This window comes from Protopterus annectens, chromosome 8.part0 (assembly GCF_019279795.1).
Source record: "Protopterus annectens isolate FY-2018-M chromosome 8.part0, PAN1.0, whole genome shotgun sequence".
NCBI lineage: Eukaryota > Metazoa > Chordata > Ceratodontiformes > Protopteridae > Protopterus > Protopterus annectens.
In genome coordinates this window covers 533,619,284-533,635,186 of record NC_056741.1, presented here as the reverse complement: position 1 = coordinate 533,635,186, position 15,903 = coordinate 533,619,284, and the positions used below count along the sequence as shown (strand labels likewise).

Sequence of the window (15,903 nt, the reverse complement as noted above, 5' to 3'; positions counted from 1 at the left end):
TCGCAAGTGCCGGTCGGTCAGCTCCTGTATTCTTCGACTCCGAAGTCATCAAAAAAGCTAAGTACCCCGTTGGGGACCTTTTCTTGCCTCAGCCGATGTCAGAAATTACTGAAAAAGTTAATAATTGTCTGTCTTGTGGAAAACAAATACCACATAAGGATTTCCACTCTTACTGTCTTCCTTGCCTTGGCCCAGACCACGACGTCTCGGCCTGTGTCGCCTGTGCTCACTTCAATAAGCGCACTCTCAGGCGCCGGGCGGAGTTCGCTGAAGACTTTTTCGGCGAAAAATTTGCGTATACAATGCCGTCGGAACTTCCGACATCGCAAACGCCCAAGAAACGAAAAGACCGGGACCGACATCCTCGGCCCGCGTCTACCACCGACTCAACGCCAAAACCTACCGCGAGTGCTCCGGTTCCCCCTGAGACTGTTATTCCACCGCTCCGAACCAAAGACACAGCAATACCGACGACTCCGATACCAGATACCACTCCGACGCCAGTTATAGATTTTCCTCCGGATACTGAAACCGAGGAAATGCCCGAGACCATTGCTGTAGAGAGCTGCCAGGCCTCCTATGGCCATGTCTATTAAGACCTACACTCGGGCTAAGGCAGCCAGCAAGACTAAGCATCTTACAGCAAAAGCCTTACCTCAAACTACTCCTGAGACACAAATCATGTCTATGGCCGCAGACTTAATTTCCATGATTAGAGGTTCACAGGCCCATTCTGAGAGAGGATCCCAGCCTCCTCCTGATAAGAGGCCCCGGGTTGAACCCTCTGAACCTATCCCTTCAGATGAAGATTCTGAGGACTCTGTCCACTCTGAGGGCCAGGAAGAGCTCTTTCAGACCTATGAGGACTCGGATGCAGAGGATTCCATCCCCTCGGCCTCCCCTCCTGAGGATATTTCTTTTGGGGAAGTTCTGCATACCATGAGGGAACATTTCAAGTGGCAAGGCCAGGAATATTCTGATTCCAGAAAGCGCCTTCGAACCTTCCTTAAAAAGCCCCAGCACAGGCCCCTAGCTATTCCTCCTGTGCTTGATGTTTTGGATGATCTATATTCTGACTCCAGTGTTACCCCTGATTCTCTTCCTCCTGCTCCAGCCAAGCCAGACAGATATTACAGGGTCCCAGAAACACATTCCCATTTGTTCAGGGCCCATACTGTTGATTTAGAAACTATTTCTCAGGGACCTAAGGGTGTTTCAGCTTCCACCTCTAAAAATCCCTTGCCTTCTAACTGGGAAGCTAGGTCATTAGAGATGGGGAAAAAGGTGTACACCTCCACCACTTTATCTATGAGAGCTTTGAATTGCCTTTTTCATATGTTACAATATCAGGATTACCTGTTAGATGATTTACAGAAAACATTGGCCTCTCCTGACCCTTTAGACAGGAAGTCTTTGCAGGAAGCTGTACATAATTCTCAGCAAGTCAGCAATCACTTTCTGCAGTGTGGATATGATGCATTGGAAGCTTCATGTAGGGCAGCTATGACAGGGGCAGTCATTCGCAGACATGCATGGTTAAAAGAACAACCTCTACCAGATCATGTTAAGGCAAGACTTCTGGATGCACCCTTGGAAAAGAACAAGCTTTTTGGTGCTAATGCTAAAGATGTGTTAAAGTCCATCGAGGAAAAAGCAAAATCAGTTCAGACGGTCAAAGATTTCCTCCAGGTTCAGCCCCCCAGATTCAGCAGGAATTGGCCTTCAAAGAACTGGTCCTTTCCTAATCCTGAAAAATTTCAAAGGGGTAAAAACAGGCGTGGCTGAGGAAGAGGACAATACAGAGGTCCTTACAGGGGACGACAATGGCAGCCAGCAAACCAAAGAAGTGACACAGGGGTCTCCCCCCGCCCCTCAGACACAATCTCAATGACTTTCCTCTACGACCGCCAACCAAGGAGCAAATAGAAGCACCCTTGGGTGGAAAATTATCTCTGTTTTCAGACAATTGGCACAGATTGACAAAAGACAAATGGATTTTGGATATTATAGACCAAGGTTACAGGTTCCATTTTCATACCTTACCCAGAAAACAGGGCATGCCAAACCTACCACAAAACCAGAGGGCAGAGGCTATCAAGCAAATTTCTCTGCTTGCTCAGATAAAAGCAATAGAAAGAGTACCACAACAAGAACAAGGCCAGTGGTTCTACTCAAGACTGTTCCTTGTTCCAAGAAAAGAAACTCAATGGAGACCAATACTGGATTTGTCCGCATTAAACACTTTTCTCATAGTACCAAAGTTCAAAATGCTGACTCTACAGCAACTCCTTCCCATGCTGGGCAAGGGGTCTTGGCTGATTACTCTGGACCTCAAGGAGGCATACCTGCATGTCCCTATCAGACACAGTTGCAGAAGATACCTCAGATTTCTTGCAGGGCCAGAGCATTATCAATTTTCAGCATTGCCATTTGGCTTATCTACTGCGCCCAGAGTATTCACAAAATGCCTGGCTTCAGTAATTGCTCATTGCAGGCTCCAGGGGATCCAAATTTACCCTTACCTGGACGACTGCCTTATACAAGCGGACGACAAACTGATGTTGACAAAAAACTTGAACCATGTCATACAATTACTTCAGGCTCTGGGATACACAGTCAACTTTCAAAAGTCAAGACTTCAACCATCCCAGCAAATAACCTTCTTAGGAGCCAATCTAGACACAGCCTCTCAAATGGCTTACCTGACAGAAGACAAGCAAGAGAAGTTAACTCAATATTTCAAGGGTTTGGCAAAACTCACCCAGATGACTGCAAGGAGATTCCTACAGGCCCTGGGTTACATGGCATCCTGCATTCTCCTGGTTCCATTAGCAAGACTACACATGAGAAAGCTTCAATGGTACTTAAAAAGCCTATGGTCTCAGCACAACAACAACTTAGAGGCAACCATACCGCTCATTCCATGCCTACAAAAGGAATTCCTATGGTGGGCCTCGGTAAGCCCGGCAAACACAGGTATGTCATTCAAAAAGCCTCAGATAACACAGACCATGACCACAGACGCCTCAGACATTGGATGGGGGGCGCACATGGAAGGCAGATGTATACAAGGACAATGGTCTCCAAAGGAAACACATCTGCATATAAACCAAAAGGAAATACTGGCAGTAATGCATGCCATCGAGGCCTTTCGACAACAACTTCAACAAGGCTATTTACTGATACAGGCAGACAACACCACTGTGATGTGGTATATAAACAAGCAAGGGGGCACCCATTCCTACCCCCTTTGCAGACTGACAATGAATCTTTGGGAAAAATCACTGAGCCTGAACATACAGTTACAATCCCAGTTTGTTCCAGGCAAAGACAATGTGCTGGCAGACAAGCCTAAGCAGGAATTTCATAGATCCTCACGAGTGGAGGTTACACCCAAGGATCTTCACACAACTCACCTCGACATGGGGCAGGCCGGAAGTAGACCTATTTGCCTCTCACCTCAACCATCATCTACAAAAATTCTGTTCAAGGACATACCATCCACAAGCTTGGAAAATAGATGTTCTTTCATTCAACTGGAACTTCCTAAAAATCTATGCATTCCCAACTCTGCCACTGATGACCACAGTATTACTAAAGATCAAAGCAGAGAGACCCAAGGGGATCCTAATAGGTCCAGACTGGCCAAGACAACACTGGTACCCGCTACTACGGAGCATATGTCACAACAAGAAGTGGGCCCTTCCCCAATGGCCCCTACTTTTGACTCAGCACAACTTCAAAACAGTGCATCCAAACCTTCAGACACTGCAGCTGACAGCCTGGGAGATCCCATGAATAACCTCAATCTATCTCTCTCCAAGGAAGTTCAGCGGATATTAACAGAAGCTCGAAGACCATCCACCAGAAAGGTTTACTTGGCAAAATGGAAGAGATTCAGCATTTGGAACACCAGCAAGGGTCATGATGCATCACTATTGAACATCCCACTCATCCTGGAATATTTGGCAGATATGCTTCAGAATGGACAATCAAATTCTTCCATAAAGATACATGCTTCAGCTATTTCAGCTAGATGTAACACTGATCCACCTGTGTTTTCACATCCCTTGCTAAGGCAATTCCTTAGGGGAATCAAGAACATTAAGCCACCAAGAAAGGCTCCAGTGCCAGCTTGGGACCTCAACTTTGTCCTAGAAAAACTGACTCTACCTCCTTTTGAGCCAGCAGCTTCAGTGGACTTACAATTCCTCTCATGGAAGACAGCTTTCCTGTTGGCAATTACCTCAGCAAGAAGGGTTTCGGAACTGCAGGCCGTAATGGCAATACCACCGTTCATAATCTTTCACCGAGACAGGGTCTCCTTCAGAACCAACCCTACTTTTATGCCAAAGGTGGTATCTAGGGTTTCTTTAAATCAAGCTATTCATCTGCCTGCTTTCTTCCCCAATCCTGAAAACAAAGGGGAAAGACTGTTACATACCTTGGACATTCACAGACAACTTCGCTACTACCTGGACAGAACCAAGACCAGTAGGAAGTCTGATCAACTTTTTGTAGCTTACGCCCCTGGAGTTACAAGGAAAAGCAATTTCAAAACAGACTATTTCAAAATGGATTGGACATTGCATCAGATTTTGTTGTTCCTTCCATGGGAAGAGTGTTCCAGCCAATGTCAGACCACACTCCACCAGAGCTACAGCCACCTCTACAGCATTCTTAAGAGGGGTGCCTACAAAGGCCATTCTAGAAGCTGCTACATGGAGCTCCGTGCATACATTCTCCAAACACTACAATCTCCCTCTATACTCCAGATCCAGGGCAGGCTTTGCTTCGGCAGTCCTGCAGGGTTTGATTACCACACCATCTCTTTCCTAGAGCATTCCTCCTCCCCCAGCTAAGCTATGGTATTCTACCCATATTTTATGACTGCAGTTGCATTCTTGAAGGACTTGTACAGTTTTGTACCTACCATAAATGTAGATGTCCGATAGATATGCAACTGCAGTCGGATTTTCCCTCCCTCCATACCCCTCTATGCCTTGGGTCCACTCCTATCCCTGTTCCTCTTAGCTGGGGATATCTGTTATGGTGTATCTGTTTATTGCTTACTTATTTGTTTGGAATGCTGTTTTTTCCTTCCAATTTGATTACAGCCTTCCTTGGAGGGCACCTGGCATCTGGGGCAAGAAACACTGAAGAAAATGGCGTCGGACCCAGACTTTGGAATCCGGCCGACCGAGGGCTGCCTGAGGCAGGACAACCCATATGTTATGACTGCAGTTGCATATCTATCGGACATCTACATTTATGGTAGGTACAAAACTGTACTTTTCCCTCCCTCCATCCCCCTTTCTTCTCTTTCCTTACAAGGGACATATTGGTATTTACTTTCTACTGGTGGGGTTCTTCCACCAGAACCTGGCTCCTACTTGGGGGCTCCTGACAGGTTAGGGCAAGAAAAACTGATGTAATGGCATCGGCTGCCTTACTTTATACTATTGACGACCTGACGTCAGTCCTGAAGTGACAGCAGCCGAAGCAGAAATATCTGATATTGGGGCCAGCCGAGGGCTACCCTGACAGGGATAACCCAGATGTGATGACTGCAACAGTGAATACGCTCTAACATCTACATTTATGGTAAGTGTACACAACTGTGCTTTCTCTCCACCCTCACAGCACCTCTACACATATGCATCAGGTCTGTGTTGGGGAAGCCGTTCTTGAAAACAACAGCAACCAGAACAAATTTCAGGGAGAGTGGTCTCCCCAGAGACAAAGGGACCACATCAGTATCAAAGAACTGAGGGTCCCTTCTCTTGGCACTATGAAGGTGGTCACCGACAATATAACTGTTCTGTGGTATATCAACAAGTGGGGGCGGGACAAGGTCCTATCCACTTTGCACCTTGGCAATTCAGATTTAGTCCCTAGCGGCGAAACTACATATTCACCTACAAGCTATATACATTCCTTCAGCAGAGAATGTGATGGCAAACACCCTCATCAGAACTTCAAGACCCTGTCACAAATGGATGCTTCACAGGGAGGTGTTTTGGATCTTATTCACAGGTAGGGTATTCCACAGGCAGATCTGTTTGCCTCCTCCCAGAACAGACAGATGCCTCTGTTTTGCACCAGAAACTCACATCCACAAGCTTGGAAGGTGGATGCCTTCTCTTTTTCATGGGCAGGGATGTTTCTTTATGCCCCCCTCCTTCACACTAATTAAAAAAGTCCTTTTGAAAATCCAGAGAGGCAAACCAAAAATCCTGCTGGTGACCCCGTTTTGGCCAAGACAGCATTAGTTCCCCTACTATACTTATTACCCAAGGGCAATCACCACAGGTTAGCTCACCGATTCGACCTACTCACACAAGACTGGGGATCCCTCTTCCACCCTCAGGTGCTCAACCTCAAACTGACCATATAGATGATAGAATTTTGATTACCTTCAGACACCTGTATTCAGAGAACATACCAATGTCTTGCAGGGGGCCAGGAAACCTAGTACCAGGAGAAATTATGTATCAAAATGTAAAAGATTCTCCAGGTGTATCCCAAGAACAAACAGGACCCCTTTCTTGTTCCATTACCAGTAATTCTTTCATACTTGTGTGAGCTGTTGCTTTCAGGACAGACGTACTCATCTGTAAAAGTGCATTTGCCAGCCATCTCTGCCTGCCTTCCTTTGGTACCTCCGTTGGCATCTAAGTTAGAGGTAAAACTCTTCCTAAAAGGGGTTCTTCATATCAGACCCCCTCGGAGACTTATCCCTCCATCATTGGATCTAATTTTGTGTAGAAAAACTCACACTGCCTCCTTTTGAACTGGCCCACTCAGCATCACTTATACTATGTACTTCGAAAACAGTACTGCTGGTAGCCCTCAGTTTCACCAGGAGGGTCTTGGAAATCCAGGCCCTGATGATGACTCCTACTTGCCTTATCTTCCATAAAGACAAGGTCTCCCTCAGGACCAGTCCTTCCTTCATGCCTAATGTGGTTAATGAGCTGTCTTTGAATCAGGCCATTAATCTACCTGTTTTATTCCCTCAACCTCAAAACTCATCAGAAAGAACTTTGCATTCCTTTGATGTTCATAGACAACTAAGGTATTACCTGAACAAGACCAAATCCATTAGAAAGTCTGACTAGCTTTTTGTCTCCTTCCATACTAGGGCCTTGGGGAAGCCAGTGTCAAAACAGACAATTGCCTCATGGATTTCTAAGGCAATCTCTTTTTGCTGTTCCTTTCATGGAAAAGAATTGAATTCCAATATGAGAGTTCACTGTACTAGAGCAGCTGCATCATAAACCGCCTTTTTAGGGGTGTTTACTATGCTTCCATTCTGTAGGCGGCCACTTGTTCTTATGTACATACTTTCACCAAGCACTACAAACTAGACTTGATCTCTAGAGCCAGAGCTGGGTTTGCAAGGTCTATTTTACAGGTCTCATCAAACCTGCCTCCCAGGCTCCTACCTGTTATGAATACTGCAACACGAGAATAGAAGAACATAGAATGGTTGTGTAAGAACTTACCATAACCTTGAATGTCCTCCTCTTCCATGTTGTAGTATTCAGTCCCCCCTACTATCCCCTCTTTCTTATGTTTATCTTTTTTGTGTGGGACTTCCTTGCCTCCTTACATCCAAATAGGACACAACAGTTGCTACATACCCCTACAATATGCATACCTCCTGGACTGGTGGTATATGTGGGTCTGAAAAGTTTTCCTTTTCTTCTAGCATTCCAAGGGTACTACTGTATGCAGCAGTCATTTCTGAGTTGGGTACGTCCAGACGTCACATTTATAGCCAACGTCTGTTTATGGCTGACTTGCAACGTCGCACATACGCCCTATCTTAAGACTTTGGTATACTGGCTGGATGTTTGGAGCTGCAGGCAGCCATCTCCTTACTGTTATGAATACTGCAACATGGAAGAGAAGGACATCTAAGATTATGGTAAGTTCTTACACAACTGTTCTTTATGTTGGATGTAGAAGACCATTTGTATATGTCAGCTGTGCAAATGAGAAGTGTTAGTGGTTTTGTCTTGTCATTGTAGGATTTGACTGTATTTGTGTATGTGCATTTGGGTGTGTGTGTATGGGGGGAGGACATGTTTTATTGATAATGCAGATAATGGATATGCTTAAGAGTATTGAACTTTATTTGCAGCTTTTTAAATCACTGAGTGCATGTCACTGCTAATTAAGTGATGGCAGTAGATAGTTATGTGCAGTTCACTTAAAAATGAAAAGGATGGCATTCTGAGTGTGTGCTGAGATCAGAAGACAGCGAGTTAAGTGATTTGGTCTTTACTTTGACTGTTGTGCAACCTCAGAGTTAGTATATTTAAAGTTGCAAGGGGGGTCTTGTACCACTTGCAAAAATACCTTTTTTAAATGCTTTTATGCAGGTGATGAGTTCTTTGAGTCTCAGTAGATTTGGTGAATGTTTTGTTCAATCCATCAAATCTTATTTTAGCATATATAGATTATACAGTATAGATTGTGTGCGAGCATGTGTGTATTATTGTTTGGAACCAGATAATTTAATTTTGGATATTGTGCTGAAAAATGAATGTTTGCTGCTTATTGTATTCTGTTTTTAATTTTTCACTTTAGTCCTTTTCAGTCCTATTGTACTAGTTTGAATGTTTCACATATTGGAACAGGAGCTTGACTGAAGTGTGGTAAAGTTTAATTTTCCCTGTTGTAATACACTTTTTTTGTGTTTGTTTCAGGTTCCTAATTTTCTTTGATGATGGTTATGCCTCCTATGTCACTCAGGCAGAGTTGTATCCAGTCTGTAGACCATGTAAGAGCCACATAAACAGATGTAGTACATTAACAAATGTGTGTGTGCTTATTTATTTCTGAAGTACTGTGCGAGTCTTTTGCTTAAACATGCATTGTTGATTAAATGTGATGTTTTGAGTGTGTTGTATTTAGCATGCCTTTTTTTTTTTATACTGCCCTCTACAGTATGATTTCATTGGTGTATGAGATATTGGTCTTTATTGGTTTGACTCAAATGCTTACTTCAGCTGCATTTTGATGATGTGGACTAACCCAATCTTATTTACTTTCTTTACTTCATTTTACTTCATGGATTGCTTGCATTTGTCTTCGGTAATGCATGTATGCAGTTGTGTGGTAACCTAGTTACTGCAACATCACTGTGGCCCAGTGGGCATGCACAGATTTTGGAAAAGTTGAGTTTCTGAGAAAATGATCTAATATTTCCCCTCTTGTTTGTTGAATCACAGTCTAGAGATTAGTTTACAGCCAGTTTGCCTTAGTTTTCAAGCCATAGATTGCTACCATTTACTTGATTTTTGCCATTCTTATGTGCAGCCACTTCCAAAACACACAGACACACATCTGAGTACATATAGCATGTTTCAGGTAGTCAACACTTTGAATCTTAATGGATGTTCATTTGTTTTTCATGCTTTTATTTAATTTAGTGAAGAAGACATGGGAAGATATCGAAGATGTTTCCTGCCGTGATTTCATAGATGAGTATATTACTGCTTACCCAAACAGGCCAATGGTGTTGCTAAAGACTGGGCAGCTGATAAAAACTGAATGGGAGGGGACCTGGTGGAAATCTAGAGTGGAAGAGGTGGATGGCAGCCTTGTCAAAATCCTTTTCTTGGTATGAGACACTTAAAACTACTTTGAAAAACAGGATGAAGTTAGGGAATTATTGCCATAGTTCTGTAGAAATGCTGTTAATGGACAAATACTTTGTTGTGTTCTGTAGTAAGTCGATAATAATGCGTGTCATGCATTTTAATGTGCTCTACCATAGATGGCTGCACTTTTAAGCAAATTTGAAGATTCAGGTCAATGCATATTTAAGCTGTATATTGTACATTCATGTCTTTTTTTAGTATTCATTGCTGCTCAGTAGGGGATTTGTCAAATTTCTTTTTGGACAGTAAGTTTCCCTTTTTCTGCAGTGTATCTGTATGGAGAGAAACATCCTAGATGACTGCAGAATAAGCATACTAGTGCCAATGTACAAGTATAAAGGGGGACGTTCACAACTGTGGAGAGTACAGAGGTATCACCTTTTTGCCATATTGCATGAACGTTCTGTTGAGGATGATTGATAAATGAATGCAGGGAGTAGTAGAAAGTAAGGTGGGAGATAAACAGTGCAGCATGACAGACTTAATGTTTGCTGTGAGACATATGGTTGAGAAGAAGCTAGAGATGAAGAAAGACTCCAAATTGACAAGGTCCTAAGAAGGCTGATTTAGGCAGTCCTGCAGTGTTTCAAAGTCCCAGAAACATTGGTAGATATGGTGTAGGCTATGTGCAAGGACCCAATGACTCAAGTACGATTATTGTTGAGTCTCATAGAGGGGCTCCCGGTGGGAGTGGGTGTGCATCAGGGTTCAGCTCTGAACCTTCTGTTGTTCATACTGGTGATAGACTTTATCAGCAAACAGGTTGGAGGGAACAGCTCAACAAAATTGCTGTTAGGCAGACAATATGACATTACAGGCAGACTCTGAACAAGAACTTCAGCAAAGGATAGTGGAATGGAATGCAAAACTAAAGGCATGTGGGATGAAACTGAGTACAGATAAGACAGTTTGTAATGGCAGCAAACAGGGGAAATCAGTAGAAGCTGAGAATTGAGATGGATGGTAAAATAGTGGCAGAGGTTAAAGGCTTCAGGTATCTGGAAGGGGTCATTGAGAAAAAGTCTGAATAAGGAGGTCAAATCTAGAATCAGAGGGGTTGCAGCCAACTGGCACAATGCGTCTGGTGTGGTGTGTGACAGAAGAGTAACAGAAGAATGTCAATGAGGCTGAAAAGTAAAGTGTAAAAGCAGTGATGCCACCAGTACTATATGGTACGGAAACCTGGACAGTAAAGGCAGAGCAGCTGAAGCTAGAAGTGATTCATAGATTGATACTAGGCTATCTGCCCTAGGGCATTTATAAGCCTAGCCAGAGTGTGTTTGGCTTTCGCCACCCTTTTAGATTAGTTGACTGTGCCTCTGTATAGTAGGTCACAGAAGATAGCCCTTTTAAAGTTAGTTTACTGTGCCTCTGTCTAGTAGGGACACAGAAGAGATCCCAGGGGTAAATCTATGATCTTCCATCCACTCGTCAAGATTTCTCTTGAAGAGGGTCATTGAGGGGCTCTGCCTAACATGGATTGGGATTTTGTTCCAGCGTGAGGGGAGCCTCTGGGATATGAATCTGTCCCTCCAGCATGTCCTATTTATTTCTGTGCTGAGGTTTAAGTCCCTGGAGCGTATAGCTCTAAGGGATTTGGATTTCCTGAGGTGGAGCATGTCCATTAATTCTGGGTTGGACATGGCTTTATACGTCAGGCACAGATCGCTTCTGAGTAGGCGGTAAGCAACTGCGTAGAGCTGGAGTTTCTTTAGCCTAACTGCGTAGGGCATCTGTTTGAGTCCCTTGATCTTCTTGGTGAGGTACTTTTGGGGTCTTTCCAGTTGCTGCAGTTGTTGGTTAAGGTACATCCCAAATGGGGCATTGTGTTTAATTATGGGCCTGATGAGTAGAGGGGCACAATGACCTCTCTTGATCTAGATGTGAACCCTTTCGTGATAAGGTGGGCTATATAGAAGGTCTTTCTAACCACTTTGGCAACGTAATTGTCAAAGGAGAGATTGATATCTACTTGGGTCCCCAAATCCCTAATTACTTCTTCTATACTTAATGGATTACCACCTATGTGGTAATTTGTGGGCACTTTGTTTTTCCCAAAGGGGATGACTATGCACTTTTTGGCATTTAGCTTTAGGTCATGGCTCTGGCACCAGTTTTCCGTCTCTGTGAGACCCTTTTGGAGGATGCTTGTGTCAGTTGGCGAGTCGATTATGGCACCCAGTTTGTAGTCATCTGCGAACTTGGTCAGCCATAGTCCTCCCATGTTAGCCTGTACCTCAGAGAAATATATACCGAACAAGAGAGGTCCCAGGACTGAGCCTTGTGGGATGCCACTTGTAACTGGTTTAGAGTCTGACATGGTACCTGCAATTCTGACCATGTGGGTTCTATCCCTGAGCCAGTTTGCAACCCATCTTGTGACATAGGGGTTGATATTTAAGCTGGTGAGCTTATTTATGATGCCCGAGTGAGGTATTGTGTCAAAGACTTTTGCAAGGTCCAGGTAGGCTGTGTGGACTATATCCCTTCATCTATGGCCTTGGTGACTGTTTCAAAGAAGTCGACCAGGTTCAAGAGGCAAGATCTGCCCTTAACAAAGCCAAATTGGGTAGAATCCAGTGTTTGGAGGTTCCCAATGTCTTTGTTTATGAGTTCCATGATGATATGCTTCATAGCTTTGCAGACCAGGCTAGTCAGGCTTATAGGGTGATAGTTTCCGGGGTCCGTTGTGGTACCACCTTTGTGGAGTGGGACCACTGTTGCTGTACGCCATTCCTTGGGTACATATCCTGTAGTAAGGCTGAGATTGAACAGTGACTTTATGTGAGGGTTCAGTTCTTCTTGGAGCTCATGTAAGACGCAGCCCAGGACACCATCCGGTCCCATTGATGCTGTGTTTTTTGCTTTGGAGAGGGCAGCTCTCACCTGCGCATGTGTGATGTCAAGGAGGCTACACTCTGTTGGGATAGACATTTGCTGTTTTGGGGGGGAAGGGGGGGGGATTTGCACTGAACCTGTCTGCCAGGATGTTGGCAACATCTGTGGGTTCAGTGTATTTTTTATCATTTTGCACTAACTCAGAGCATATCTGGGAGTTGCCACCGAGGTTCCTGACATAACTAAAGAAGGCCTTGTGATTATCTTTAGCGTCTTGTGCAATTTTTCTTTCGAAGCTGGCCTTAGATGATTTTATGAGGGATTGTAGTTTCTTGCTAGTACTGATCAGAGATGCCTTCCGTTTTTTGGGATTTTGCTCTGTCATGTAGTAGCTTCCTCCTTCTGTTGTATAGCTTATCTATGGCTGGGGTCCACCAGACAGGTCTCCTGCCTTTGGAGGAGTGAGTCTTGATTTTATTTGGGATAGCATGATCCATGCATTCCTGTAGGTGTCCATAGAATGCGTTTGTAAAGGATTCTGTGGTTTAGGCCGTATTTTCCACTGGCCCGGGGGCTTTGAAGGATTCCACCTCGGTTTTGAGAAGTGTGAAGTTTGCTTTTGAGAAGTTCTTCACTGTGGTTTCCTTAGCTTGGGGTGGAGATGGGATATGGATGTCCAGTGAGATTAATTTATGGTCAGATCTTACCAATGAGGGGTATATCTCTGGTATGGAACATATAGTCCCCATGTTGGTGATGATCAGGTCCAATATGTTTTCCCCTCTTGTGGGAGTGGTAACCAGTTGTTCCATAGCATTTGAGTTTATAAATTCTAGGAACCGTTGGGCGAGGGTGTTGGAGCTTGAGTAGTGCTCCCAGTCTATGTTTGGGTAGTTTAAGTCACACAATATAATGGTGTTTGGAGAGACCTTCATATTCTCCAGTGTTCTCAGGAAAGCCGAGTGGGGTTCCTGAGTTTGGGAGGGTGGTCTGTAGCAGGCTACAAACTGAAAGGCAGTTTTGCCCACTGTTAGTTGCACATGGATGGTCTCCGATGCTTCGTGCAGTGCCACTAACCTGGAGGTGAGAGTATCTTTGAATATGGATACTCCCCCTCCTTTTGTGGTTCGGACCAAGATTGGGGGCCGAAAAGCATGGTATGAGGTATAACCTGGTAGTGCTGGGGTGCTCTCGGGAGCCTTGAACCAGGTTTCTGTTACTGCACAGATATCGATGTTCTCCATACTGAGGAGAGCATCAAGTGCATGCATCTTGAGGTTTGGACTTCTGGCATTGAGCAGCATTCCCCTTAGTTTCTTTTTCCTTGTTTTGTCTATGGAGGTGGGTTTGTCTTTTGAGCCTTGCCTAAAAAAGGCACTATGGGGGTGGCAAGAGCCTTAGCCAGCATTCAAAAGCCCAGGGATGACAGTTGCAAGCCATCCCTAGCGAAGCTTGTCGAGCATTTCATCCCAGGCTGACAGACACCGAATCCCCTTTGAGTGACACCAGTACTTTAGCCAGTTGTTAAAATTGATCATTTTATCTTTATACTGTGGCATCATTCTTGGTGAGGGTAAGATGCTACTCAAGGTCAGGGTCATACCGGCCTGGGCTACATGATCAGAGAGCTCCTCTATGTCTCTTTTCATGTAGTCCAGGGAGGTACGTCTCAGGTCATTCACAACAGCATGGACAATGACTGAGTCATATTTGTACTTGCTTTGGAGTGACCTGAGTGCTTGTGTTATGTGGCGGATCTTGGCACCCAACAGGCAGCTTACAGTGACCTTCTCCATGTTCAGCCTGGTGAGTGGGACGTCAGTGTGTCTGACAATAGAGTCACCTATTCTTACGACAGTGAGCTTGAATTCACTTCTCTGCCACCATTTATGCATTTGTTCATTTGTCTGATCACAACCAAACATGTGAATGCACTCAGTCATCCAAGGAGTTGTAACTGATGGTTGTGTGTGTGTGTGTGTGTGTGTGTGTGTGTGTGTGTGTGTGTGTGTGTGTGTGTGTGTGTGTGTGTGTGTGTGTGTGTGTGTGTGTGTCACAGACAGAGATGATGGAGATGAATTGCCTGACACTGGTGGAAGGATGGCACTGTGGGACAGGCAAAGAAATTAGGGTGTTAGAGCAAACTCCAAAGTAATTCCAATTGCAGGAAAGGTCAAACAGAAGAGCTAAAGGTGGTTCAGGCACATGCAGAAAAGCAGAAGAAAATTTGGTGAAGGTGATTTGGGACAAACATGAGAAAGGTAAGAGGAAACGAGTTCATCCAGCAAAGAAGTGGATGGATTGTGTGAGAGAACACCTGCGACATTCAGGTATGAGTTTCGAAGAAGTAAGAGAGTGGCAATGAGTAGAGAAAGATAGCGATAGTTGACATGATACCCCAACCCCATGTAGAAAACGGGGGAAAAAGGGGGTTGATGAAAATGAAGATCAAATTAGAAACTGACTCTGTTAACAAAACAAGGAAGCCAAGAATTGTACCCAAAGAAGATGACTCGTATGATAATGTTCCTATTCACTACAATCAAGTCCTTTCTTCCTTTATGCCATAACAACTTTAAGATTCTGTAGTTAAATACTTTTACACACACACACACACACACACACACACACACACACACACACACACACACACACACACACACACACACACACACAACCATCACTTACAACCCCTTGAATGATTGAGTGCATTCACATGTTTGGTTGTGATCAGACGAATTAACAAATACATAAATGGTGACAGAGAAGTGAATTCAAGCTCATTGTCGTGAGAATGATACAGCACAACTCACTGCACCCCCCTATGTCTCCCAACTTCTTAGCTCAAGAGTCAGAGACAAAGACCCATAAATCAGGAGCAAATGTTAAATATTTCTGTTATGTACTTAGAAAGTTACTAGAATAGCAAGATTAGTTTTGGCAAGCATTTCCTGAATGATGCACAGTCTTAAATTCGCATGCCGGTACTAAACTGCAGTCTACAGCAGTCTGCCAGAAAGCCATGCATTTTACAAGGAGCAGACATCTTAACTTCTTTACCCAGTAATTCTGGACAAAGACAAAAATATTGCTTAAAAAAGGTGTATATTTTAATTTCTTTTAGCTATTTAACTAGGTAAACTCACTGGGCAGAGTGCCCTTTTCTGGGCAGCGAAGGAGCATTGTCTGAGTGACCCCCTCCACTCTTCCCTCATTAGGCCAATCCTCGAGTACAATTCTCTATTTGTCATGTACCTCACTAGACACCTGCAACAACTGGAGAGGCCACAAAAGTACCTCACAGAGAGGATCCTAGGCCTTAAACACTTGTCCTATATGGACAGACTAAAAGAAAACTCCAACTATTCTCTGTCTCATATCGCCTACTTAG

At 44.1% G+C, this 15,903-nt stretch overlaps 1 protein-coding gene across 1 annotated transcript in view; it reads left to right on the top strand.

The window, feature by feature from the left end:
• The window catches only part of SETDB1 (SET domain bifurcated histone lysine methyltransferase 1), a gene marked incomplete in the record, with an annotated part of 3,089,600 nt that overhangs the window by 1,201,170 nt on the left and 1,872,527 nt on the right, over window positions 1–15,903 (top strand). Inside the window, 2 exon segments of the mRNA XM_044080041.1 lie at window positions 8,718–8,791; window positions 9,444–9,634. Of these exon segments, the coding sequence (XP_043935976.1) occupies window positions 8,718–8,791; window positions 9,444–9,634 (265 nt within the window).